The sequence below is a fragment of the Myotis yumanensis genome, unplaced genomic scaffold (assembly GCF_028538775.1).
Source record: "Myotis yumanensis isolate MYYU_CA2020_CCGP unplaced genomic scaffold, mMyoYum1.0.hap1 SCAF_9, whole genome shotgun sequence".
In the NCBI taxonomy this organism is placed as follows: Eukaryota; Metazoa; Chordata; class Mammalia; order Chiroptera; family Vespertilionidae; genus Myotis; species Myotis yumanensis.
The window spans coordinates 43,962,740-43,990,391 of NW_027223760.1; the positions used below are offsets into that span (position 1 = coordinate 43,962,740).

General features: G+C 37.9%; 1 protein-coding gene and 1 non-coding gene across 20 annotated transcripts in view; both read left to right on the top strand.

Moving 5' to 3' along the window:
- The window catches only part of ADAM22 (ADAM metallopeptidase domain 22), a 177,997-nt gene that overhangs the window by 128,891 nt on the left and 21,454 nt on the right, over positions 1-27,652 (top strand). For 17 of the 19 annotated variants that reach the window (XM_070424186.1, XM_070424187.1, XM_070424189.1 and 14 more), the window contains exons 18-26: positions 2,130-2,210; positions 7,380-7,430; positions 7,665-7,728; positions 8,890-8,995; positions 11,293-11,412; positions 13,747-13,915; positions 16,767-16,881; positions 20,211-20,301; positions 24,464-24,481. In XM_070424186.1, the coding sequence (XP_070280287.1) occupies positions 2,130-2,210; positions 7,380-7,430; positions 7,665-7,728; positions 8,890-8,995; positions 11,293-11,412; positions 13,747-13,915; positions 16,767-16,881; positions 20,211-20,301; positions 24,464-24,481 (815 nt within the window). The remainder of the gene's footprint in view (positions 1-2,129; positions 2,211-7,379; positions 7,431-7,664; positions 7,729-8,889; positions 8,996-11,292; positions 11,413-13,746; positions 13,916-16,766; positions 16,882-20,210; positions 20,302-24,463; positions 24,482-27,652) is intronic. The other 2 variants (XM_070424193.1, XM_070424203.1) reach the window with 1 other exon arrangement.
- On the top strand, positions 17,199-17,305 carry LOC139017164 (U6 spliceosomal RNA). The gene has a single exon (XR_011472816.1). It is a non-coding gene; the product is annotated as a U6 spliceosomal RNA (small nuclear RNA).

Consider the following 27,652-nt stretch of genomic DNA (forward strand, 5'->3'; position numbering starts at 1 on the left):
TCTACATGTGTTTATAATAATGTGTATATAAGTCAGAGTTGGCAAGCACTTTCTATAAAGGGCCAGAATGTAGGCTTTGTCGGTCATAGCTATCAATGTCAATTACTTCTGCCTTTGAAAGCAGCCATCAAAAATACAGAAACCCATGGGCATGGCTGTGTTCCAATAAAACTTTATTTAGAAAAACAAATGGCCAAGTGCCTATCAGTAGATGAGTGAATAAAAAAGCTGTGGAACATTTGTTCCATGGAATACTGTGCAGCTGTATAAAAGAAGTATTTCTTATCCTTTGAGACAGCATGGATGGACCTGGAAATTATTATGCTAAGTTAAATAAGCCACACAAAGGAAAACAAATGCCATCTCACTTTATCTTGAATCTAATGAACAAAATAAACTGATGAACAAAATAGACCCAGAGGCATAGATACATGGAACAGACTGACAGATCTTAGAGGGAAGGAGGGTGGAGAGGAGGGGAAGAGATTAACCAAAGAATATGTATATATGCATAGCCTGAAACAGACAGTAGGCTTAGGGTGAGGTGGGAACATGGTGATGGGGGTGGGGAGGAGTTTAAGGGAGGGGAATGGGAGACATCTGTAATATTGTCAGCAATGAGAAATAAATAAAAACAAGCCAAAGGAAAAACACCCACATGTGCCCAACCAGGTGTTGCCCTCGAGCCTTCACTTGTGGACCTCTGCTGTAAAATACTGCTTATGTATTATTTTTCTTCTCAGTGTGTAACTTCTAGGAGGGCTGGGATTTGGGATGATACATTTACTTCTGTACCCCAGCACTTAGCGCAGGTCCCCCTTAACTGTGCTTTCTCTCAGAAATCTCTGGCAGTCCTTGAACATTTCCACTCTCATATAAACTCTACCTTAAATCTGCTCATATTTCTACCCCAGATGTTCTAAAACTGTGGTGTGCCCCAATTCCAAGGAGGAAGAGAGCCAGAATATATGAGATGAAATTATTCTGCTTATTTCCTTGTTTGTATAGCCTATTTTGCCCCATTAAAACAGTTTCTTGCAAGCAGGATTCTTGTGTTTTGTTCTCCATTAGGTTCCCAGTGCCTGGCACATTTAAGTGGCTAGTAAATACTTGAATGAATGAATGAATGAATGAATGAACAAACGAGCACAATTTTTGTTTGGATCTTCTAAAAAGTATCTGTTGAAATGCTGATTGGAGTTGGCAATGTGCTGTTCATGTTCTACAAACAACAGGAAACTGAATTGTCTGGAGGGTTGTGAGCAAGGGAGGAAGATGAAAGGTGTGTGTGTGTGTGTGTGTGTGCTTGAAGAATAATGTGTGTCTTTCTGTGAGCAGAGATCAAAGCAGAGAAAGATCCAGCCCCAGATATTAACATTTTGGAGAAGGAAAGTAAGTGGGATTGAAGAGCAAAGGGGAAAGATGAAAACGATATGTATCTCTGTTTTGTTACAATGAATAGTCTTGCAATTTATAAATCCGATGAGCTTAAAAATATATTGGTACTAGTCCCACACTTACAAGAAATATTTGAGGTGGTTGAAAACAGACAAAAACATAACAAAAAACCCTCCCATTCATGGGTACAAATATAGAAACATTAGAAAAGAATAAAAGACCAAGCTATAAATCCATTTAAAAATGAGGCGGGAAAGAAGGGAAAGGAGAGCACGGGAAGAAATAGCTTTGCCAGAAAATCGAACTTTTGCAATTTAGCCCAAAATGTAACTTCCAAATTCTTGGCAGAAAAGGTAAAAGAAAAAGTAATGTGATAAACGTGCCAGTAAGAATGAAGGGGGAAGTGTCAATCCAAAAGCCATTTGGAAGGAAGAATTCCTAGAACTTGACTGACTCCTCTGTCTCAAAGGATGCATCATCAAGCACGGTCCTGTTTTACCAAGATATTCAGGGATTGTGTGTGATGACTGTGCAAATTACTGCCTACACAAGAAACTCTCTCCGAAAAGTACCAGATTAACATTTCATTCAGTAGCTGTTTTTCACAGACTACCGTGTTAAAAGAGTTTAAGATATTCCTATCCCCCAAATCTTCATTTTGCTTTTTTAAAGATGATACTCTGAGAAATTTTTCTTCAGCAGTTTTACACATTGGTTTTTGTTCATTTTAGTTTCAGCCTATGGGGACTGTGTGCCGAGAAGCAGTAAATGATTGTGATATTCGTGAATCATGCTCAGGAAACTCAAGCCAGGTAATTTACAGAATAATCACTCTACACCAGATGGGAAAAAGTAGGCGTATTTTCAGTGCACTGACCCCCAGATGACACGGAAATGGACAAGATGCTCATTTCTCTCTCATATAAATTCTTACTCTCCTTTTATTTATTTTTCAGGAATTTAAATTTCAGTCTTCAAAGCTTGAGCAGATGTTCAGCATAATTTTGTCTTCACATTGAACAAAGCCAAGATTGCTTGCATGCCTTTTTTGTTTTAAGTAGAGAGTAAAATTCATTGGCTTTTTATCTATTTAGTGAAGGAGGAAATAACTATTTTTTTTGTTTTTGTTTTAAGTAGAGAATAAAATTCATTAGCTTCTTGTCTAGTGAAGGAGGAAACAGCCAGACTCTCTTCAGCTCTTTGAAACAGAAGTCAGCTAAGGCGAGAGACCCACAGAGCACTGGGTTCTGAAGGAGCCTGTTTCTCTGTCTTGACTCTTGTTTTTCCCAGACAGTTTGCATGACCTCAGTCACTAACAGCTGCTCTTGAATTTCATATTATTTAGTTGTAAATAGAGAAGATGTGGAAGTTGATCAACTTTGGCTAGGGTCCCAGGTTTCTCAGGGTCAGTGTATGTACAGATAATGGAGGGTCAAGAAAATAACCCTGAGAGCTAGAACCATGCAAAGTCATCTTAGTAGTCAATGGAAGAAACTACAGTTGTTCTGTGATTTTTTTTTTATTTTATTTTATTTTTTATTAAATCTTTATTGTTCAGATTATTACATTTGTTCCTCTTTTTTCCCCCCATAACTCCCCTCCTTCCAGCTCCCACCCCATCCTCCACCCTCACTCCCCACCCACTGTGTTCATCCATAGGTGCATGATTTTTGTCCAGTCACTTCCCGCATCTCCCACACCCCTTTTCCCCCCAAGAATAGTCAGTCTATTCCCTTTCTATGTCCCTGATTCTATTATAATCCCCAGTTCATTCTGTACATCAGGTTATTTATTCACTTGATTCTTAGATTCATTTGTTGATAGATGCATGTTTGTTGTTCATAATTTGTATCTTTACCTTTTTCTTCTTCTTCCTCTTCTTAAAGGATACCTTTCAGCATTTCATATAATACTGGTTTGGCGGTGATGAACTCCTTTAGCTTTTCCTTATCTGTGAAGCTCTTTATCTGACCTTCAATTCTGAATGATAGCTTTGCTGGATAAAGTAATCTTGGTTGTAGGTTCTTGGTATTCAGCACTTTGAATATTTCTTGCCATTCCCTTCTGGCCTGCAAAGTTTCTGTTGAGAAATCAGCTGACAGTCGTATGGGTATTCCCTTGTAGGTAATTGAGCCTCTTTCTCTTGCTGCTTTTAAGATTTTCTCTTTGTCTTTTGCTCTTGGCATTTTAATTATGATGTGTCTTGGTGTGGTCCTCTTTGGATTCCTTTTGTTTGGGGTTCTCTGCGCTTCTTGGACCTGTAAGTCCATTTCTTTCTCCAGATGGGGGAAGTTTTCTGCCATTATTTCTTGAAATAGGTTTTCAATATCTTGCTGTCTCTCATCTTCTGGCACTCCAATAATTCTGATATTAGACCGCTTAAAGCTGTCCCAGAGGCTCCTTACACTATCTTCACACTTTCGGATTCTTTTTTCATTTTGCTTTTCCAATTGGGTGTTTTTTGTCGAATCTTTGGTTTGATTATTGTACTCCTCTGGTCTGCTATTGGGTATAATATTCTTTATTTCAGTCCGTGTATGCTTACTTTCTAATTTCTTTATCGTAGTATCGAGGGTCTCATTAGTTTTCATGAGGCTCTGCACAAATTTATGGCAAGCCCTCAAAATTGCGATTCTTAGCTCCATATCCTCCATTTCTGTCATGTTTTTTTGTCTCCGCATCTTTTATGCTTTCTTGGTGCACCCCCTTGTGGTCTCTGTGCGCAGTCTTGTTCTAGCCAAGCCTTAATTGTTGTAGTTAACACTAGAGGGATTTGACCCCCAGGCTGACTGGCTATAGGAATCAGCTGTATGGAAAACGTCTGCCTTCTGGGGAGGCGCTAATCCAGCCTTTGCCTGAGGCGATCGGCAAATGGCTGTGCGCAGGCTTTGGGCGGGGCGGGGCGGGATCAACAGGGCGGGCGGAGGGAGCAGTTATGGCCACGCTCAGTCCCGTTCCCAGAGGCTCTGCTTCTCAGAACCCCGGCAGCCGCTGCAAACCTCGGAGAGAAAGTTGCCCTCAGGTTCCAACTGATGCCGGATAATCCCGCTTCTCCCGTTTGAGTCTGGGTCCCTAGAGACTCGCCCGGATCTGGAGCCCAGAGTCTGAGACTCACTCCCGACAGAAAACGACAACCGCGCCCTCAGCCACCAGCCTGCTTTGCGCGCGCACCTCGGTACCTTTGTATTTTCCACACTGCGCCGCCTCTGAGCCTCGATTTGCTGTTCTCTTTCCTTCTAGTTGTAGAGTCTCTCTTCAGCCAGCCTTCCTGTGGTTCTGGGTGATGTCCGTTCAGTCTTTTAGTTGTATTTTTGAAATGGTTGTTTGCGGCAGCGGTCTCCGGTGTTTACCTACGCCGCCATCTTGGTCTCCGCCTGTCTCCTGTGATCTTTTTTTAAAAAATATATTTTATTGATTTTTTATAGAGAGGAAGGGAGAGGGATAGAGAGTTAGAAACATCGATCAGCTGCCTCCTGCACACTCCCTACTGGGTGTGTGCCTGCAACCAAGGTACATGCCCTTGACCGGAATCGAACCTGGGACCCTTGAGTCCCCAGGCTGATGCTCTATCCACTGAGCCAAGCCGGTTAGGGCTGTTCTGTGATCTTTTAAAAAGTTGTCAGACTCTTCAAAACTCTCTCACTGTTGATTTTAAATGAAGATGGAAATGAAAAGTAACTCATTTATTTAGCACACTAAATTAAAACAGAAACATTAAGAATTAAAGTATCTTGTTTCTTTTTTTTTTTTTTAAATGTGTTTTTATTGATTTCAGAGAGGAAGGGAGAGAGAGTGAGATAATTAGAAACATCAATGATGAATGAGGAACATCGATTGGCTGCCTCCTGCACACCCCCTATTGGGGATTGAGCCCGCAATCAGGCATGTGCCCTGACTGGGAATTGAACCGTGACCTCCTGTTTCATAGGTCAATGCTCAACCACTGGGCAACACTGGCCAGGCAGTATTTTATTTCTTTGTAAAAAACTTACCAGGAGTAATGCCACCTTCTTGTAAACCTTAGGAACATCTTTTCCATACTCCTTTTAAAGTTTAAATCAGCTTTCAACATTTCATCCTTTGAACTTTCAATGTCGTGAACTGTCTCCAAGAGATGTCGATGTGAAGTTTTTTGCCAAATAGCACTATCAAAATTACCATAGTCAGTGATTTTTTTCTATAACAACATTTACATTTGATTAGAATCTCACTTCATGTCTTCACTTTTCTTTTTCTTTTTTTTTTCTGCACTTTTGTCTTTGTTGGTTAGTTTCCTCTTTTGATTATCCAATTTTGTAAAATGTCACATGCTATCTCCCAAAGACAGAGCAGCAACACAACTACACACCTGGTTGTCTGTGCATGCACTAAATATACAGATGGCAAGTGACCAGTCACTGAGAGGCTTTGAAAGAGTGACAAGTTAGGTCACTCACCTGTTGTTTACCTAGTGCTCACTCAACTGAAGAGCTAGTAGTAAAAGCTTGTGCTTCATGCAATTACTCACAGTTAATATATTATGGTAACTGATATTGGAACTGCGTTGTTGGGGTACTAGTCTTCTTCAACAATCCTGTGATACCTGAAATTCATGCACATTGGAGCCATGTGAAGCTAGGACTGCCTGTGTATTTTTTCCTCTAGAAAAGAGGGATTCAGTGGTTGAAAATTTACTTCCCGCTCACATGACCCTTGTTCATGGTTCTTCCTCTTCTTTGTTTTTATGTGGTATATCTACCTTAACCATTAAAAATGCTTTATTTTAAAGGTGGTCATCCTAAAAGACTAAAGATTTTTCATGTAAAAGTATTTTCCTTTCTTATTTAATTAGCATTGCGTTTCTAAGCTAACAGTGGTGATGAGGGTACAATGAAATGGTGGATGTGCAAAGATGTTCTTGCCGCATTAGTTGTAACAGCATAAATTGGAGACATAGCAGGTCCTGGAATAGCAGTGTTTTGTTCAAAGCCATTTTATTATATAACATTGATGAGATGCTATAGGAACGTAAACTCTTATTTATTTCAGTTAGCCTGTGGTAAAATTGGTTTCATTTTACATAATTTCTCTTTAAATCATAGAGCCTATCGAGCCTATTAGTACATTGTTTATATGATGTTAGCTCAATGCAATGTATTGTAGTTATTAAAAATGATACCTGCAAAAAGTTTATTATAATGAGGAAATTCATAAGTAAAGGAAAGAAGCAGAATATAAAATATTATCTATAGTTTGACTATACCTATGTTTAAAAAATATCAAAGCTTATAGAAAAAGGTAGAGGAAAAAATGTAACAAAATGTAAAACATAGCTGCCTTTGAGGGGTGGGGATTTGAGTAACTTTTGTCTTTTATTTTAATTTTGCATTTTTACATTATGTAAACTTTTCTCAAATGAGTATATAATTACTATAATGATAGAAAAAATGTATCATAAATTTAAAAACTCCATAAGAATGCTTTGAAATCTCCTGTACTTACTACAAGGTATAAAGGGGGTGTGCCATAAAGCATGTATTTTTCTAACATGTACAAAGTGGAGGTCTGCCTGAGAGTCATTTTGAGTGTAAGGGCTGTGTTGCTTCTCACAAAAATGAAGACATAGAGTTATTGCTCCATCCATGCTGGCATCCTCCTTGCTTTTGTTTTATGCTCTTGTTTTTCTTGCTTTGAGGAATAGTGTATCTGTATAGAGCAAGATGCTCTTAAATTTTAGCATCAGCTGAGTCCTTGCTGTCATTTCTTTCTGTTTGCTGCCATGCCATCCATTGTGTTTGCCGCCGATAGATTAGTACTTTTAGGGGAAAGTGAACCAGTTGTTGTATTTCCTTTTGCTTCCTCTTCTTTGTCTTTATTTTCAGATATTTTAAGACACTGAACATATTTTCCTACTTTATTTTAAAAGTGAAAGCATTAAAGGGATTAGCTCATCCCGATATTTTGTTGCACATTTGGTTCATAGTTCTGTTCTCTTTTCCCAGTGTGCCCCAAATATTCATAAAATGGATGGATATTCATGTGATGGTGTTCAGGTAGGTTAGTTCATTTTTACCTAATTTTTGTGTGTGTGTGTGTGTGTACCAGCATGAAGGAAATACTAAAATGTTATCACAATAGGAACATTAATTTAAATGTTTCATAATAAATTCTGAAGATAAAAAGCCTTTATAATACCCTTTGACTAGTTCTCCTGGTTATACTTACCTTTTCAGTTACCTGACATCAGCAGACATTGCATGGCTCATAGGTATGCTTTTCCATTTTAGGGGATTTGCTTTGGAGGAAGATGCAAAACCAGGGATAGACAATGCAAATACATCTGGGGGCAAAGTAAGTAAACAGTGTGGCCCAATCATTTCAAAGTGTGCTATCAGGCCAAGGGTCATGTGAGCAGGAAGTAAATTTTCAACCACTTTAAGAGTGAGGGATTGTTCAAACCACCACACGTCTTAGCAGGGGCACTTTTGTGGAAATTAGAGAAGGGCACTTCTGAGAAGACACAGCCCTACACATCTTGGGTAGTTGGCAGTGCCTCTGGATGAGACAGATGGTGTCTTCACTGCCAGGCAGGTGAAGTCCTTGCCAGGTGTGCAGCTTGGAGAACGGAACAAACGTGGATTTTAGCTCCACATATGCTCTCCACAGCTGAGTGTCCTTAAGCAAAACCTGTACAACCATATGGGATGGACATGGACCCTGGCTAGGGAGTTGTAGCCTTGGAACTGTAGCATTTTCGCTAGACTTGTTTTTTCTCCCTCAACTATCTTTCTTGACCTCTAGCTGGCTTTTCTACTTACTGGAGACCTGCTGGAGTGGCTCTGCTATATCAGAGAGAAATTTTAATGTTATTCCCTTTAAAGTTTGTCCAATTTTCATAGGGAATTATATATCAATTATATCTAGAACATATTATTGAAATTATATATTTATATTTAAAATATATTTAAATGTATTTTTTCCAGAACTATTATCTGCCCCTTTGAAAGTAGTTTTTTGTTTTAGAGTAGTGGTTCACAACCTTCTGGCCCTTTAAGTACAGTTCCTCATGTTGTGACCCAACCATAAAATTATTTTTGTTGCTACTTCATAACTGTAATGTTGCTACTCTTATGAATCGTAATGTAAATATCTGATATGCAGGATGGTCTTAGGCGACCCCTGTGAAAGGGTCGTTCGACCACCAAAGGGGTCGCGACCCACAGGTTGAGAACCGCTGTTTTAGCGTCTTTCAAAAGACAATTATCATGAAAGATAATGACAACCCTTAGTTGTCACAAACTGGCTACAATCCCTTTGGGAGAGGAAGTGTGTGCTCTCTTTGGAGTAATTAGAGAAACATTGGGATGGGGGAAAATTTAATCATACAGGTTTGAACTCTGAACAAAGAGAGTTTTGTTTCCTCCTCTTGAGAATAACCAGTAGCTGACAGCATAACATAGAAAAAGAAAGTTGTTGTATCTATCACTGATAGAAAATTCTGTTCTGCTTCAGAGGTGATGGCATCAGACAAATACTGCTATGAGAAACTGAACATTGAAGGGACCGAGAAGGGCAACTGTGGGAGAGACAAAGACACATGGATACAGTGCAACAAACGGTGAGGTGGACAAGTCAGCCCCAAGTTTATCCCTTAGTTAATGACAAACATTATTTTCTAAGCCAGCAGGACTTTTCTCTTTTCTGCATCCCATGAAGCAGTGTGCTGCCTTCCATCTCTTCCCACTGTTCCAGCCTCATCTTTGCAGAAGCCTCCCACATCTCAACATGTATGCTCACCTCTCTCCTAAGGCCTAGGTCATGCCTGTAGCTGCCTCAGGACTTTGTCACCTAGAAGATATCTGCCAGCATCTCAAAAGCAAAAAATAAAATAAAATAAAGCCACCAGAATACATACTCACTTAACTGGTTCTGATTTTCCAAAGGTCTTAATATCTCACTGTCCTTCTGATTAGAAGCCTAGAATGATCCTGGACTCCACCTTCCCTCTGGCACGTTGTCCAAATGCAAGTTATGTCCATTCCTCCCTTTTACTCCCCCACCATTTGTCTTTAACTCATCCTTTCATTTCTATTCCTGTAGCATTAAGGATCCCACTAAGACCTACACTAACTCTTCAGCTATTACAAAGGCCTCTAAACAGGTTTTTTTTATGCCTGCAGTCTCTAACAGGCTGCCCTCAGGATACTCTACTGACTCTTTTTGACCATGTCAACTCTTTGTTCAAATTTAACTGGTTCCACATAGCTAATTACTCGTAAGAATAATATCCAACATGGATTGAATGCGCACTGTGTACTACACATTATATTATTCTTTACATGAGCTATGTCATTTGGTCTTTATGTCAGTTCTGATTTTATGGAAGAGGAAACTGAGGCATAGTTTACTAATTTGACCAAGACCATATAATGAAGATATAATAGCAGCAGAATTGGAATTCGGGCAGTCTGATTTCAGAACTCTATTTTAACTATGTAGAATGTCATACTATTTTGTTTAACGAACACAATGGAAACTTAGCTTGGCATTGTACCTCCTCCACAATTTGCCCCCAAACCTCCATTTTTGTGTGTTTTCTTCTCCACTCTTCCACAGTCTGGCATGCCTTTCATCCCTAATATGTGCACTGTTTTGTGCTAACTCTGTGCCTGTGCTTGTGCTATGCATTCCTCTGAAAGCACTCTTTATACCCACTTCATGACGAGGCAAAAACTTATCCAATCTTCAGAGATCTGCTGGGACAAAACTTTCTCTATAAATTATTTCTGGATTTCATCTAGAAATAAATAATTTCCCCTTTCTCCTCAGAATTCCCACAGCCCTTTGTACTGTTCTTACAGCCCTTGTCCCCAACTCTGTGCTCTATAGTTGTTTGTGTATGTGATTTCTTTTTTCATCCAGCGTCTAATTTCCTTGAGGATAAAAATCATGTCTAATTTTCTTTATATATCCTAAAGTACTTTGTAAGCTGAAAGGACACAGAAAGGACACTAAAAAATGTTGACTGTATTTTTCTATGTTAAGAAGCATTTTTATTTATGACAGGCATTTTAAAAATGATGATATAATGTTTAAATATTATTTTTTAGAAATGAATAAATACATTTTTTCCTGTGTTGGTGATAGATACAAATCCTAATTTTCCCCTTTTCTTTGCCTGATAAAGCCTAATATTTTCATATGTGCTCTTAAAGGCCTACTAATCAGTCTTCAAAAGATACTGATTAGAATATGGTTTATCATTATCTACATTAATAATGAAAATGTGTTAGATACAGAGATCATGGAAGATAGTATTTAACACCAGTGAAAATATTTTACAAGTTAAATTAGAATTGTAAGTGATATTGGAAAAGTAGAGAAATATATTGAGCCTATGTTGTCCAGAATCTATAAAGTGTATGTGTGAATGTGTGTGTGTGTGTTTGTGTGTGCATGCACATGTATGTAATTTCTTTTTTAATTATGGGGCAACAAGTTGAGGAAAGAGCTGTATTCCAAAAGAATAATCATCCAAAGGTCATTCATTCACCTATTAAATATTAAAAAACGTGTTTTAGCACATCCAGTGACATGTTATAGGGAGAGAGAGTCATATATAAAAGAAGTCTTTTTGATGGGTGATTTCCTTTCTATTAATATTTGAACTAGTGGGCATTAAAGAAAAAGCTAGAGAGTAGTTGAGATTTTGGTGCACCAATATGAGTTTCAGATTTTTCTAAATCAGAGGGGACATGTTTTAAGTCTGGAATAAACTAATTTGGGCTTATTTTGTTTTTCTTGTAACATAAACAAATAGTATAGTTGATGAAAAACAAATGCCAAAATGAGATAAGATTATTGTTCTCACTGCACATGGTTGTAAAGTAAATACTTGGTATTCTTTTAACACAGGGATGTGCTTTGTGGCTACCTTTTGTGTACCAATATTGGCAATATCCCACGGCTTGGAGAACTCGATGGTGAAATCACATCTACTTTAGTTGTGCAGCAGGGAAGAACATTAAACTGCAGGTAGATATCGCTGATCATTCCATGAGAACATTAGTCATCTCCTGAGAATGCAGTTCAGGATTAATTCTGTTTTCAGTTCATATGCATGTTAAGCCAAAAAAGAATCTCACCCATAGAGATGACTGAGTAAAACCAGACAGAAAATAGACAAAAAACAAGGTAAGAATTAGGGTTTAATTTGCATTTTATTCTTATGAAGGAAAAAGAATGTGAATTTTGGGGTAAAATCATATGTATGTTCTTTAGCTCTCTTCTGAGATTCCACTAAAATGACACTCAATGATTTTTTAAAAAATTCATATATTCACAGGGCGGCAGAGAAAGGGAGAGGTGATGATAGCATCTTGGAATGTGGAAAGCAAATGGATGCGTGACAAATGAGTATAAAAATTAAGAAAGCTAATTGGAGAACTAAGCCAATATATACTGTAAAAAAATGGGCAACGCCATTTACTATGGAAGAGGGAATAAAGGATTAAGGAACAGGGAAGGGCTAAAATACAATTTATTAAAGAAGCACTAAAAGATTACTTCCCTGACTCAGCTACAGTGGGTATTGCTCATCCCCTCAGGGAAGATATGAGCTTTATATCCTGAGATAGTAAAATAGAAGGTGTCCAGATTGAAGAACAACAGGCAATATTGATATCAAGGTTGTATGAAGTGGTCCAGTTTCACTGATGTTCAGTCAGAAAGCCCTCAAGTTTCCAAACATCTGTCTATTCCCACACCTCAAATATGAGCAGATTATCAGCTACGTGAAGAAAGTCTCTAACATGAAAAAAAAAGAAAGAGATAAAAACAACCAACTAGAAAAATAAACACCTATCAATTTTTAGGAGTGATAAGGTACCCCTATCATGAAACAAGAATAGAGTGTTGTTTTTCAAAATGAAGACCGTTCAGAGAAGGAAAACATACTATTGGAAATTAAAAATATGATGGCTGAGATTAAACTCAGTAGTTGAAATTATTTTCCAGAAAATAGGGCAAAAGAGGGAAAGAAATTAACAGAGAGAAGAGCTCATCAAATTAGAATAGAAATAATAAAGAAATAATAGAGAAAACAGCAGGGAGAAAATTGTCAATGAGTAACTCAAGAGTATTGTCTAGAACTGATGAACTTGAATTTCTTTATTGATGGGCTCACCAAGTGCCAGGTACAATGAGTGAAATTAGAGGTACATTTAAACATATCATCATGAAATTTCAGACCTTAGGACAAAAAAATATTTTTTCAATGTTTCCAGAGAGGAGGGGGAAAAAAAAGATCAGGATCTATAATCAGGAGCCCTGGGAGCCAGAAGACAATGGAGAAAATGTCTTCCAAACTAGAGTTTTGTACCCAGACAAAATATCAATCAAGGGTGAGGATAGAAAATGACTCTATTAGATATGCAAGTTCCCCCCAAATTTACTCCCTTAAACCTTTTCTCAGGAAGCTCCTGGAAATTGTGCTGCACCAAAATGAAGGAGTTAGCTAAGAAAGAGAAAGGCAGGGAATTTAGGAATCAAGATCCCCACCTTGAGGGATATCCTCCAGTGAATGGTGACGGAAAATCCAAGATGCGCAGCTGTGCACCAGGTGCAGAGGACAGCCCGATCAGATGGACGCAGAGGAAGTCCAGATGGGAACTCCAGGAGAGAGTCCACAGGAAGATGAAGTGATGTTTAGATGCATCTTGCATGGAGATTTTGACATTTAAAGAACTAAGTTATCTATTTGACTCTTTAAACTCTATGCATCTATAGTTTTCATAAAAACAAATAAAAATAATGGAGGTATTGACATGGTACCATATGAATAAATTGATTATGAACATACATTTTCAATATCTATTATTTTTTTAATTCCTACATTATATGCAGGCTTGCTATATTGAATAGTGAAGGTACAATAGTTAAGCCATTCTCAAATGTAATTTGTAAATATAGCAATCGTTTTGGGAAATGTAAACTAAAATCAATTCTTATTTTGTTCAAAACATGTTTGAAATCTTAAAACTACGTAATTATCAAATCAAATACTAGTAATAATGGCTTATTTGACTTGTACATGATATCCCAGGCCAAATGATAAAGCTATTTAAATTCAAGCATTGTTGTAATAATTATATTGAAATCCTAAAATATGTTAGTATCCCTGAATAGAGTTAGATCAAAAGATTAAATTGCTTTCTCCATTTATCAGAAAAACTCTTATGTTACCATTTTTATTAGATAATAAATAGAAAATAGAGGACATGATATTGCCTACTTTTTAGAGTTTATGCATATTCTCAAAATGAATGTGAGTGAATGGAATCCCATTTTCTTCTCTCCATTTATTTTCAGTGGTGGGCATGTTAAGCTTGAAGAAGATGTAGATCTTGGCTATGTGGAAGATGGGACACCTTGTGGTCCCCGAATGATGTGCTTAGAACACAGGTGTCTCCCTGTGGCCTCCTTCAACTTTAGTACTTGCTTAAGCAATAAAGAAGGCATTGTTTGTTCAGGAAATGGAGTGAGTATTCAGTACCTCACCATGGGGAATTACTCATTTCTTTTGTATCAGAAATAGATACGACCCTAAACTGCTTATTTCTGTAATAATGCAAACCATGCTTGTCCATATTTCTAAGCAGGTATGTAAACAGTTATTTTGTCATAGTCATTTGAATATTTCTGTCGTGTCATCTGCAAAAGCCTGGGAATAAGAAACAGTATAACTTCCTAACCAAATGCTTGCCTTTTCCTTTCTCATTATATTAGTGGGATCTCATTTACTATAATACCAGTTTTCTGCAAGTGATCTAAGAGACAAATTCCAACAAACTATAGTGGGATTAAAAAGGAGTAAAACGCAGGGCAGTGGCCACAATATTTAACAACTGGTGTGGCCCAGGCACTGGCTGATTAAGACAGACCATAAGTAACCATAGCCACTCCAGTGTGCCTCAGCTGAAGAGAATGCCTAAACATAAAAACAGAATTTAGGAAAACGTTTCTCACAGACTTGTAGAAAGGGTGGCCTTGTTTAAAAGACTAAATTCTGTTCTTTCAGTCGTATATCTGTTCATCTACAGAAATGTTTATAGGTGAAAGAAACATGCTCTATTAGTGATTACATTTTGTCATTTTCAGTCAGGAATTCCTACACTCATGAAACCTTTTCTGGTTCTTTTTCTTTCGGCATATGCTGTGATTCCCTTCTTACCCTCATTCCAGACTCACTGCTTGAACTGGTGTATTAGCCAGTTGAGGGAAAGGAGCTCTGTCCTGGAGTTGTGAGCCTGCAGTCCTGGTCATCCCATGCATGTCCCCAGGGATATGCCAAGAATTTCCTTAGGGAGCCCTTACTCTTTTCCAATGGATAGGAATTCTTATTGCACAGGAGACTAGAGAAGGCTTAGATTAAGTAGTTCTGTTTTTTTAAAGGGCTCTGCTAAGTCTTCTTTCCTTAATAAGATTGTGCTAGGGGGGAATACATTTTGGGTGGATAGTCGAAAAGAATAAAGACATTATTCTTGGTCATTCATGCTAATGAATCACCATACCTTATTCACCTAGACCCGTGGTCAGCTCACAAGCCACATGCAGCTCTTTGGCCCCTTGAGTGTGGCTCTTCCACAAAATACCATGTGCGGGCGCGCATGTACAGTGCGATTGAAACTTCGTGGCCCATGCACAGAAGTCGGTATTTTGTGGAAGAGCCACACTCAAGGGGCCAAAGAGCTACATGTGGCTCATGAGCCGCAGTTTGCTGACCACTGGGTTAGCCAATGACATAAAAGCTTTGTTTTGTTTTGTTTTGTTTTACAAGACAAAGGCAAGCTTTCCTAAGCTTGAATTTATAGTTATTAAAAAAAGAAAATGGCGGGGGGGGGGGGGCGGGTAGCAGGAAATAAGACACAAGGAAAAATAATCTGGGCAGTAAAAAACTTATTTTAAACCAGAAAAAAAAAAGACAGTGATGAAATGGGGAATCAAATTCAGGCTTTCTGACTCTACACCTAAACCTTTTTCTTCTTGCGTATTTGTTAATCTGTAGAAATTTATTTGAGATCTGTAATTTGCTAATCATATTTTTTTATATTCACCTGAGGATATTTTTTCCATTGATTTTCAGACAGAGTGGAAGGGAGAAAGAAAGGGGGGAGGGAGAGAGAGAGAAACATCAACATGAGAGAGACACATCAATTGGTTGCCTCCCTCACAAGCCTGGACCAGGGCTGGGGATTGGACCCACAACCCTTTGGTCTGCAGGCTGACACTCTAACCCAGCCGTGGGCAAACTACGGCCCGCGGGCCGGATCCGGCCCGTTTGAAATGAATAAAACTAAAAAAAAAAAAAAAAAAAAAGACCGTACCCTTTTATATAATGATGTTTACTTTGAATTTATATTAGTTCACACAAACACTCCATCCATGCTTTTGTTCCGGCCCTCCGGTCCAGTTTAAGAACCCATTGTGGCCCTCGAGTCAAAAAGTTTGCCCACCCCTGCTCTAACCACTGAACAAAACTGGCCAGGGCTGTTAATCATATTTTACAGTTACATTTAGATGTGGATGAATGTCATCCTCTGGAAAATTAGATCAGACAAAAGACAACTACCCAGTGAAAACCTACTGAAGAATTCTGATCTCAAACCCAGCTGAATTCTCCCCTACTTCCCACTCCATTTAAAATTGCTTTGAATTGTAAGGTCTAGGTATAGGTTTGGTCTCCTGGATATATAAATGCAGACAGAATATTATCTGATAATTTTTAAAAATGTGGTGCCATTTTTATGTGAATTTCCCCCCTGTGCTTTGTTTGAGGGAGCTCTTCTTCTCCATGAGCATGAGGTAGCTCATCTCTGTAGCTTGTGTTGAGGTGCCAAGGTTATGGCTTTGTACAGCTTTCTTCTCAGACCACTGCAAAGCATCAGGCTTCCCCTCTTCTTTGTCAGGTTTCTCTTGATCTTATCTGCTTCCTAAAAGAGGAATAGTTTCATTATAAAGATTCTTTGGAAGAAAGAAACCTTTGTATTGGATAATTAGACAATGATCTTATTTCTGCTTAGTTTTAAAAATCTCCCTTTTATAAAATTTAAGTTAATGAAATTCAAAACAAGAACTTCATTGATTTTTTTATAGATATACATTTATTTCTCTGTTAACATTTATTATTCCCTGTGGGTCAACCGTTGATCTCTTGAAAATATTTTTTAGGTACATGGGTAAGAAATAAGTAATTGGCATTAGGAAGAAAGTACTGATCATTTTTCAGTCCCATAAAATTCTGGGCGTATAGTAATTAGAAATTAATGCTTATTTTTCATGCCTCTGCACCTGAGAGCTGACTCTCCCTCTGGATTGATTTTGGGTTTCAGGTTTGCAGTAATGAGCTGAAGTGTGTGTGTAACAGGCACTGGACCGGTGCTGACTGCAGCACTTACTTCCCTCTCAACGATGAGGAAAAGACTGGTATAACTCTGTCTGGCAACGGTAGGTCCTGAACTTGGTACCATTATGTAGCCTTTCTATACAAGGAAGGAGAACACTGCCCGCCAGATAGTTTCATTTGGATTATTGTTATAACTCAAATATCAATTAAATCCAGACAATAATGAATTATAATATGTAGCTAGCTAGGCCCACATTGTGAAACTGATCATTTCCATTAACTTGTAATAATATGTCGTATTGAATTTAGCGTTTTTTTCTCTGACATCAGACTGAGATTTCTTTTTCAAGTTTTGTACAGTGCTTGTTTGGGGATGACAACAAACCTTAGCATGTTTTTTTATTAAGAAAGTAGCCATGTGCTCACTTTGGCAGCACATATACTAAAATTGAAATGATACAGAGAAGATTAGCATGGCCCCTGCGCAAGGATGACATGCAAATTCGTGAAGCGTTCCATATTTAAAAAGAAAGAAAGAAAGAAAAGAAAAAAAGAAAGTAGTCATACTTAACTGTCTGAATTTAAAGGAAGAATTTTATATTTTGGGACTGAATCAATAAGAAAAGAAATAGAATTGATTTTTAAAATTTTTGTTGACTTTAAAAAATTTATCTTTATTGTTAAAGGTATTACAGATGTCCAAATTTTGGTTGACTTTAATATTTTTTTTATTATAGACTAGAGGCCCGGTGCACAAAAATTTGTGCACTTGGGGGGGTCCCTCAGCCTGGCCTGTGCCCTCTCACAGTCTGGGACCCCTCGGGGGATGTCCACCTGCTGGCTTAGGCCCACTCCCCAGAGATTGGGCCTAAGCTGGCAGTCAGACATCCCTCTGGCAGCCCGAGAGCCCTCGGGGGATGTCCACTTGCCAGCAGGGAGCAGACCCAAGCTGCAGTTGGACATCCTTAGCGCTGCTGAGGAGATGGGAGAGGCTCCTGCCACCACTGCTGTGTTGGCAGCCGTCAGCCTGGCTTGTGGCTGAGCAGAGCTCCCCCTGAGGGAGTGCACTGAGCACCAGGGGGCAGCTTCTGCATTGAGCGTCTGCGCCCTGGTGGTCAGTGTGTGTCATAGTGACCAGTCATTCCCAGTTGTTCTGCTGTTAGGATCAATTTGCATATTACCCTTTTATTATATAGGATAGAGGCCTGGTGCATGGGTGGGGGCCAGCTGGTTTGCCCTGAAGGGTGTCCCGGATCAGGGTGGGGGTCCCGCTGGAGTGCCTGGCCAACCTGGGTGAGGAGCTGAGGGCCTTTTGCAGGCTGGCCACAGCCCCTTCAGGGTGGGGGTCCTTTCCTCCTCTCCAAAAAAGCTCCTCCTCTCGCTCTCTTCCTCCTCTCCAAAAAAGCTCCTCCTCTCCCTCTCTTCCTCTCTCTTTTGTCCTTGGCTGGAATCGAACATGTGACCCTCCAATCCTCTCTATCCACTCAGCCAAACAAATCTGCGCTCCTCTCCTCTCTTCTTTTTCCCTAGAAAAAGGAAAGGAGAAAGGCACAGGGGTTTTCAATCTGTACCAAAAGGAGAGATAAAGAACTCTACTTGGACCCATACCATTCCAAGTAAGACCCCCAGAGGCTTGAAATAGTGTACAAGTTAGGGAATTATGATGTGTTCCAACCATAAACTGAAATAAAGGATGGAAGGAGATGAGGTTGGACAATGGGATCCCAGGTTGTCCTCACATGGAAGTCATTACAAAGCCTCTCTTTCCCACACTCCCTCTTCACTCTTTCTCCCTTTCACCAGGTTCACCTATTTGCTTTAAAATAACCCCTCAATTGAAAATTGAAAACAATTCAGGCCTTAGTCAGGATTTTCACCTTTATCCTGAGAACAATAGGAAACCATTTGGCAGACTTAATTAAATGAGTGGTCAGAGCAGGTTTTCTTTTTAAGTTTATTCTCGTTGCTGCACTGAGAATGGTCTGAGAAGGAATGGACAAGAAAGATTTGGACAGAGCAGTCGGGTGGTGATAGGTAAGAGAGATCATGGTGAACTGAACTGGTAGCAATAAGATAGAAGGAGTATGGGACAGGTGTGGGAAGTATTTCTAAGGTAGAATTGATAGGTCTTGCTGATGGGTTGAATGATCTTTTACCCTCTCTGCATCCACCCCCTTGGGCATTTAACTTTGAAGTGTCCTCTGCCTCTGTCTCTGGACTTGACCGTGTGCCTGGCTTTGGGTAATAGAATGAAGCAGAAGTGCAAGTATGGTGCTTCCAAGTCTACAACTCGAGGGGCCTTGCTCTTTCTTGTGTTTCTGTCACCTCCATGAGGACATTCCTGAGGGAGCCTACTGGCATGGAACAGATACGTGGCAGAGACTTGAAGTGCCCAGTCAGCCCAGTTGAGACTCGTCTAGATCAGTGGTCGACAAACTCAGTAGTCAACAGAGCCAAATATCAACAGTACAACAATTGAAATTTCTTTTGAGAGCCAAATTTTTTAAACTTAAACTATATAGGTAGGTACATTGTTATTAACTTAATTAGGGTACTCCTAAGCTGGCCTTTGCTAAAAACGTCCTCAATCTGATTGAGGTACGTTCCCTGAGGTCGACCCCTTCCAACTCTCCCATCCACACTCGTCTTGTATACTTGTTTCGTATATCTCCTTTACGAAAACCGACTTCTGTGCATGGGCCATGAAGTTTCAATCGCACTGTACGTGCATGGCTACGTGGTATTTTGTGGAAGAGCCACACTGAAGGGGCCAAAGAGCCGCATGTGGCTCGCGAGCTGCAGTTTGCTGACCACGGCCCTAGACAGTTTGACTCAGTGGATAGAGTACTGGCCCAGGGACTGAAAAACAAACAAAAAAAAAAGGAGTTTGGTATCTGTAGTCTTAGCAGTGGTAGTCTGGAGCTTGTTCTAGCAGTTAATGCAGAGATGACGCTATTCAGGTCCATAGATTTAAGTTACTTGTTAAAAGTCACACTGTTACTTAGAAATAATCAGGGCAAGAATTGGAACATACACAATATTGATGCATATTGTTAAGTTATGGTTGATTTTTCTTCCCTTTAAAAAATACCTACTTTAAACATTTCTTAAAATAATGTTGTTGGTATGAAGATTACAAATCTGGAGAATAAATTCCTGAAAGAATTTTATATCAAGCCCTGACCGGTTTGGCTCAGTGGATAGAGTGTCAGGCTGTGTACTGAAAGGTCCCGGGTTTGATTCTGGTCAAGGGCATGTACTTTGGTTGCAGGCTCGATCCCCAGTAAGGGGCGTGTAGGAGGAAGCTAATCGATGTTTCTAACTCTGTCCCTCTTGTTTCCTCTCTGTAAAAAATCAATAAAAATATGTATTTTTTAAAAAAATTTTCAATCACAGAGAGTGATTTTCATTGTTCCCTTTTTCTCTCCAGGTGTTGCTGGTACCAATATCATAATAGGCATAATTGCTGGCACCATTTTAGTGTTGGCCCTCATATTAGGAATGACTGCATGGGGTTATAAGTAAGTGAAATATCTCTTAGTAATATTTTTACTGTCAGCATATATTTTAAAACAGTTTGTTCAAGTGAATTAAACACCTAGAACGTTTTTTGTCAGTGAAAATCAGTCTGGCTCACTATTCAATCAATGATTGTACTTGGCATGATTCGAGGTGATAATAATTTATTGTTGTTTTTAGAGTTTGAGATAACTCCCATCTGTTCTAAAAGTACTGAATACTGTCTTAAAACCATTATGTGAGCCCTGCTGGTGTGGGTCAGTGGTTGAACATTGACCTATGAACCAGGAGGTTGCTGTTCAATTTCCGGTCAGCTCACATGCCTGAGTTTTGGGCTCGATCCTCAGGGCAGGAGGCAGCCCATCAGTGATTGTCTATCATCATTGATGTTTCTATATCTCTCCCTCTCTGAAATCAGTAAAAAAATATTTTAAAAAAAACCATTATGTGAAGTAAAATCAGTCTAAATTGTGTCTTACACAGAGGTTCTGTTGGCTTACTCTTTTAATGACACAGGTTCTCTCTTGACTTAAACCATACCCAGAAGTCTAGGCAAGATTGTCAACTAGAGAGCATAGTGCAACAAGAGCAGCAGCCACAGATCTGGTCCTGAGTGCTTGCGATGGCCATGCCTGGGGCTGAGGGCAAAACCTTTTCATCTTCACAGCCAGTATAAAGGAGGCACTATTTGTTAAATATGTGTGTGTTTTTGCATGAAGAAAAGACTGCTTAGAGATGTTTGTTAAAATTGAAATTCAACTTTAAGTTATAGCTTTTAAAAGCCTAATTCCTTCCTTATGCGTCAAAGTTCGCCTTACAGGTTTTTTGGGTTCAATTTATAAATTTTTAAAAGTTATGCCATATAGTTTTTGAAAATCAGATCCCCTTAAGCATTTAGCTAAGAAAATGGCTTCAAATATTCCAAACATTTACATATTTAATATGTTCAATTTACTTAAGTACTTCAATCTTATGATGTGAAAACTGTCCTTAGTATTCAAGAATTTTATTCATTTTTAATAAATTAAAACATAAACAAGGTGAACCTTAAGTTCTCTTTAATATTTCAACTTAAAGCTCAGAGTTGTGCTGATTCTGATGATATTTCAGCTCCCAGCCCTAGAGTTTTTCCATTTGTGAGTCCTGTGACTTTTCCTAGGCACTCTGGGCATTACCTTACTTTATAGCATTTTCCCCCTCATAGACCAAACTTAGTGCACTGAAAGACTTGGGAATTAGAATACTTCAAACTTTAAAATTACTCCAAAGCTTTCAATAGACTACCCGTGGTTGGCAAACTGCGGCTCTCGAGCCACATGCAGCTCTTTGGCCCCTTGAGTGTGGCTCTTCCACAAAATACCACGTGCGGGCACGCATACATTGCGATTGAAACTTCGTGGCCCATGCGCAGAAGTTGGTTTTCGGCCTGGGCGAGTCTCTTTTGAAGAAGTACTGTTGATATTTGGCTCTGTTGACTAATGAGTTTGCCGACCACTGGCTAGGCAATATGTAATTGTTTGCTGTTATTATTATCACCTGGCATGATCTTAAACCAATGGAATCAAATGGAATACCTTTAAAATCGAATGTGGCTGTTGCTTGTGGTGAGGTCAGAACCCTGAAAGAGTTTCTTTGATTGAAAAGAGAGAGTCGTTAGTTTGTATGCTGCAAGCATTAAAATACAGAAAGCCATTTGAGGAAGGCATTATGAACATATCACATACAGCATAGTACGTTTAGCATAGAAAGCAAGGATAGCACAGCATAATACAGTGGGGCCTTGACTTACGAGTTCAATTCGTTCTGAGACTGAGCTCATTAAGGAGCTCATTAACTCAAATTACTCTATCAACTCGATGCAAAAAATCGGCCAAGAGACAGCTGGTATCTCAAAAAACACGTTAGTCGGGACACTCGTGAGTCAAGGCCACTGTAGTAATGGTTTGCCCTGATTAAATGAATATCTCACTCTGTACCAGCTCATAGATGCTCAATACCTCTGGGCTTCTTTGATGTGATGTGCAGGTCATTAGGTATATTGTATACTTACACTTGCACAGGCTGATTTCAGCATAACATTTGGAGTTACAAAATGATAGTCCTAAAGGAAGGCTTTTCTGAATATTGTTTGATCTCCCCTCACACCTCAGGTGAATTAACTCCATCTCGGAGCTACACAATATCATTGACTTGCCTGATGCAAGACTTATGTAGTAATTGCCATCACAAGTGTTGTTTTGAAGTAGCTCAGTGGTTTCATTTTCATGTGAAAGGAGAGAGCAAAATTGTTAGTTCTATATTGTGTGATTTCCTGCCACCTGCTGATGCAAGTTGTTATTTCATTTGTAATACATTCTTAAGATTTTGTATTGATTTTAGAGAGAGAGAGAAACATTGATCAGTTGCCTCCCACACATGCCCCGACTAGAGATTGAACCCACAACCTGGGTATGTGCCCTGACCAGAAATCAAACCTGCTACTTTTTGGTATATGGGATGATACTCCAATCAAGTGAGCCACACTAGCCAGGACAATATTTCATTTGTAGAATCTTGGAAAAAAATAACCTTTCAGAAAATATGAAACCCTAAACATCTCCTATTGCTAATGAAATGACCTGTGCTCATTTATTTTAATGATTAGAATTGAAAGTACTTCTTTCTGTATATCATTTCTTATTTTTATAAAAATTTTTGAAGTGTCATTGTTTTTATTTTTATTTCTAAATATATGTACTTTGCAGATTCATTAAGGAAAAAGACAATTTTTTTTCTGTACTGCAGTATCGTCTTCATAAATAATTTGAACCTAAAAGATGAATGTTTTAATGTTATCAAACTTATAAGGAATATGTTTAAAAATAGAATGAGAATGTAGAAAATGTTAATACAGAAATTAATTTTATTAATATGATGTTTCACATACTCTATTTCAAATTCAAAAACTGAATTTAGGACCTGAGAGCTCATTTATTTTCTCATTAATTCTTCCAATTAAACTTTCTACCCCTTATTCAAGCTTTAGAGTGGGTCAAGAAATAGCAGAATAGGAAATAAGAAACTAGGGGACCACTCAGGTAATCAGATTGAGAGAATAAAAAGTAAAATATGTTGAACAAAAAGATTCAGGGCTTATATTTCTCCGCCATCTAATGGTTTCAGGAATGAAAAATAATAAGTAACTAATTGGCACTTTTAACCTCATTAGCTCATCATTAAATGAGATACTTATTGGGCACACAGAATAGATCGGCAGGTAACGGTGCTCCAAACAAAATCCATGAGGAAACATTATCTTGATCTTGGAGGAAGGAGCCCACTGTTCAGTTGGTTTACTTTTCTAACTTGTCCTCAAAATATTAACACCTAATTAGGTCATGATAGAACATTATAAATTAGCTCTTTTAAGTTAAAAGTTAAAAGTCACTGGTGCCTCAATACCACATCCCCTAGAACACATTTTTTTCAGATTGGTTTATTTTGAAACTCGTGTAATTTTATTGTAGCATATGACCACGTAAAATACAGGAGACTAAACTTTGAACATAGTATTTCTAATGTGGAGCTTGTGAGTAAGTAGTAATAATTTAGGAGGCCCTTAACAGCTGTGAATGAACTAACTCTAATTTATCACACATGGTGAAATAAAATGTTCTAGTGTCCACTTATGTTCTCCTACTTTGAATCCTTAGGTATAGCTTTAGTTTGGGTATATATTGTATCTAAAAAGGCATGGATTATGATTTTTATTTTTTGAAACAATTTATATAAGTAACTTGATTACTTAATTTTATTATTTAAAGCAATATACACATCTGAAAACCTGTATTTGAAAGAGGGTTGACTTTAGAACATTACAAAATACAGTATTTAATATGATGCAATTGATATTGAGAAAAGTTACTCTTTAATAGCTGAAGTTTTTATGCTTTAAAAATAGTTATTTGAAAATATTGTCATTAATCCTTTGGTGTCTCTTCTCCTAAAGATAAGTGAAATGTGTGTTTTGTGACTTCGGATTCCCTGTTTTAATTCTGCTAGTCAGAATCCTATAGTGGAGACCGTTCAATGAATGCTAAAGCTTTTATGTTTAATGCTCTCTCTGAATGTACTTTTGTAGATAATTAATTCTTTTTTTCCCTCTCTCTACTTGTCCATGAAAAGAAACTATCGAGAACAGAGGTATGTGATGAGAATAATCAACATACAACTGAAAATTTTAAATCCTGTTCGCAACTTTGGAATTCATATATGCAATTATAAGTCAGGTTTACTTTTTTTATGCTAAGTAGTCATACACTAAACTTGATTTTTCATGACCTTAAAATGACAGTTTTAATAATGGTGCTGTGAAATGTATTACTTTTAAAATGTTATTTAATTTTAATGTTTTTTTCATCCAGCAATATTACAATTATTTGTGTTACTTTTATAGTAATCTTTGGGAAATTGATTTTTTTCCCCTTCTAAAACAAGTGTCCTCTATGTTAAGGTGTCACCGTTTACATTAATTAGCTTTCCTTCATGTTTATAACACTATTATTGCCTAGTACTTTCGGAGGGGATTTATTGTTTATTTGTTACTGTTGTTATATCAGTAACTTCCACTCACAAGTGATACAATTTCTATGGGCACAGTGTTGTGATGGGGAGAATGTCCTGGCATGTGATGAGCCTGTTTAATCTCTGCATAAGAAAATATTTTTGTACTGAACAGATCATTGTTCAGGTAGTTAAAGAAATGCTTTGCATAGTTGGAATCTGATTGTCTAGTGTATTTTTTAAAAAAATTTAAAAAAGCCCATAGAGCCAGGCACCCCATTCATCCATAACCTTAAAATCTATGTTTAATCTACAGCATAAAAAGGGATACAAAGCATTTCTATAGTTCTGTAAGAATTTATTTTTTAAATAAATCTAAGTTAGCCCATATTGAGTACACCCTTTTCATTTTAAAAAGTACTAATGCTGTTAGCTACTGATACAAAATGAAATATTCTGGAAATTGATAGCCCAGACCAGGTCTTGTACATCATAGAGTTACTAGTTTTGTACTCAAGATATCTTTGCAGATTACTACTTCCTTAGCTTTTCCTACTGTTTTATTAAATGCCTGTGGCCAATTAGGAATAAGATGTAATAAACATGGCAAGACTTTTACAATGAAAATTGTAAACTTTACCTTCTGTTTCCTTCCATGTTGTAATGTAAAATTTCCATAAGATTTAGCCATAAGTATCTACAGAGTCTCCATAAATAAATGGTGCTCACAGGGTACCAACTGAGATCCTGGTCAGTTAACATAGGTATTAGAAAAAATTGACCTTGCCCTGGAGTAACTAACTCCTTATTAATGCAAAAAGTAAAACAGGCAAAATGAAATTTTATTAATTTCATAAGTTTAATTAAAATTTAAAAACAGATTTCTCTGTGCCATGTTTTAAAACTCTTGTGTGTTGAAACACTGGAGAAGAGCTGGAGCCATTTAAGCTTTCTGTTGAGTAGAAGTTGATCATCATATCAGAAATATAAGTTTAGTGGCTTTCTTCCGGGAAAAACAGAAGTAGGCTGACTAGATAAAAAAATTGATGATTCAACTTCATTTCCATAGGAGCTAAAGCTATAATGTAATTTAACATTGCTGACTATATAAAAGGGAAAGTAAAGTGCTCCAAGATGTGTCCTCACCAGGGACACTGTCCAGAATAGAGGAGTTGTCCACAGTACAAAAAAAAAGATGAATATGTAAAGCTGTGCACCAGTCTTATTCTAACTCAGTATATGCATCGGTATAGTTAAGGAGATGTTTACACTAAGACTCTGTGTACCTGGTATAATTTCATGTCTGTTGGTAGTACTGATCATCATTTTCTCAATCTGACTACTCTTTTGGAATCTAGTTTATGTTTTGAGACTTGTCTCATCTTAAGCAGATATTTATTTTATTTCTTCTGGTTTGTTTTAATGCAACCTTTATTTATTTCTGCCCTTCTCCATAGCTAATGAATCTTGGGTTTGTACAATAATTCTCACAGTGGAGGAGTAGCAGAATGGACTTTAGATCAGGAAGCCATGAATGTATAAATATCTTATGAATGATTTTTCTTTTTGAGAATATATATTAAGTGATTATAGAGAAAGTGGTAAAGCCAATGGACAAAAGCATGCATTAAGAAATTTAGTCTTGTAAAAATATCTTCAGATACTCAATTAAAGATGTGCCCAGTTTCAAAGGATGCCAGAAAATAGGAATAAGAATTTTGAGTTGTCCTTGCCTTTAAATTGAGTTTTTCTTTGAGGTTCCATGGTAAGAGGCCCATTGACAAGAAATCAGACACCTACTTGCTAGTATGTGGTGTTGGGAAATCACTTAAACTTTCCTCAACTCTCAAACCAGATAGAGTTCCTTGTAATCTGTAAAGCATTATGGCAAGGGAAGTTATTGGTATGTGGTCTCTGAAGACATTGTGTTACTCTGATCTTCAAATGAAAGAGATGGATGTGGTTCTCAGAGAGGAAGGTGGCATTCATCGACATAAGCGAGCCCTGCACATACTGGTTAAGCTGGTGAATGGATTGATGAACATAAAAGTTTGCTTTGACACTAAATGCAAGACCATATTAAATTGGTAGCCAGTTATCAGATTTACATTAATTACATAATAGCTCAGAAATACCAAATTGGGCATAACTTTCAAAATATTGGAGAAGTCAGGCAAGTAATTCTGTGAAGATACCTAATAAATTTTTCCTATGAGAACATGTCCTCACGGTTTTCATTATAGGGAGGAATTTGTGATAGGTTTAATTGTAGGACTGACGAAAAGATAAGAAGCAAACCCATTTTTTTCCTTTTTGTCTACAAATGCCTTAATGGAATATAGAAGCTCCATTCTGGGACAGAGTGGAGGCAGAAGTCCATACATGAATAACATCACTTTAAACCTGCCAGGGTCATATTGTGAAGGGTAGAACCATGGAGCCTAGGAGCCAGGGAGAGTTCTTATACATCCTGTAGTTAGAAGGATGGCTATTGGTTGGTCCTTTTCTTTCAAGTCTTCAGTGAAGAAGGCCTCCATGATTTTTTCAGTTCATGCTATTGCTTATACTTTAGCATAATTGCTTTAGGACTTAACAGCTGTACACTTTATAACAAGAATTACAAGTTTGAGTTTCAGTTTTCAAGCAGATTTGCAAATAGCAATAGAATAAGAAAACATCAGTGGAACTTGGATTTCTAAGGCATCTATATTCAGCTTAAATATTATCTTTCTTTGTCTGAAATGAACACACATCATTATGATTAAGGTGAAATGGAATGAACAATTAGATCATGTGTTACTGATCTATGCC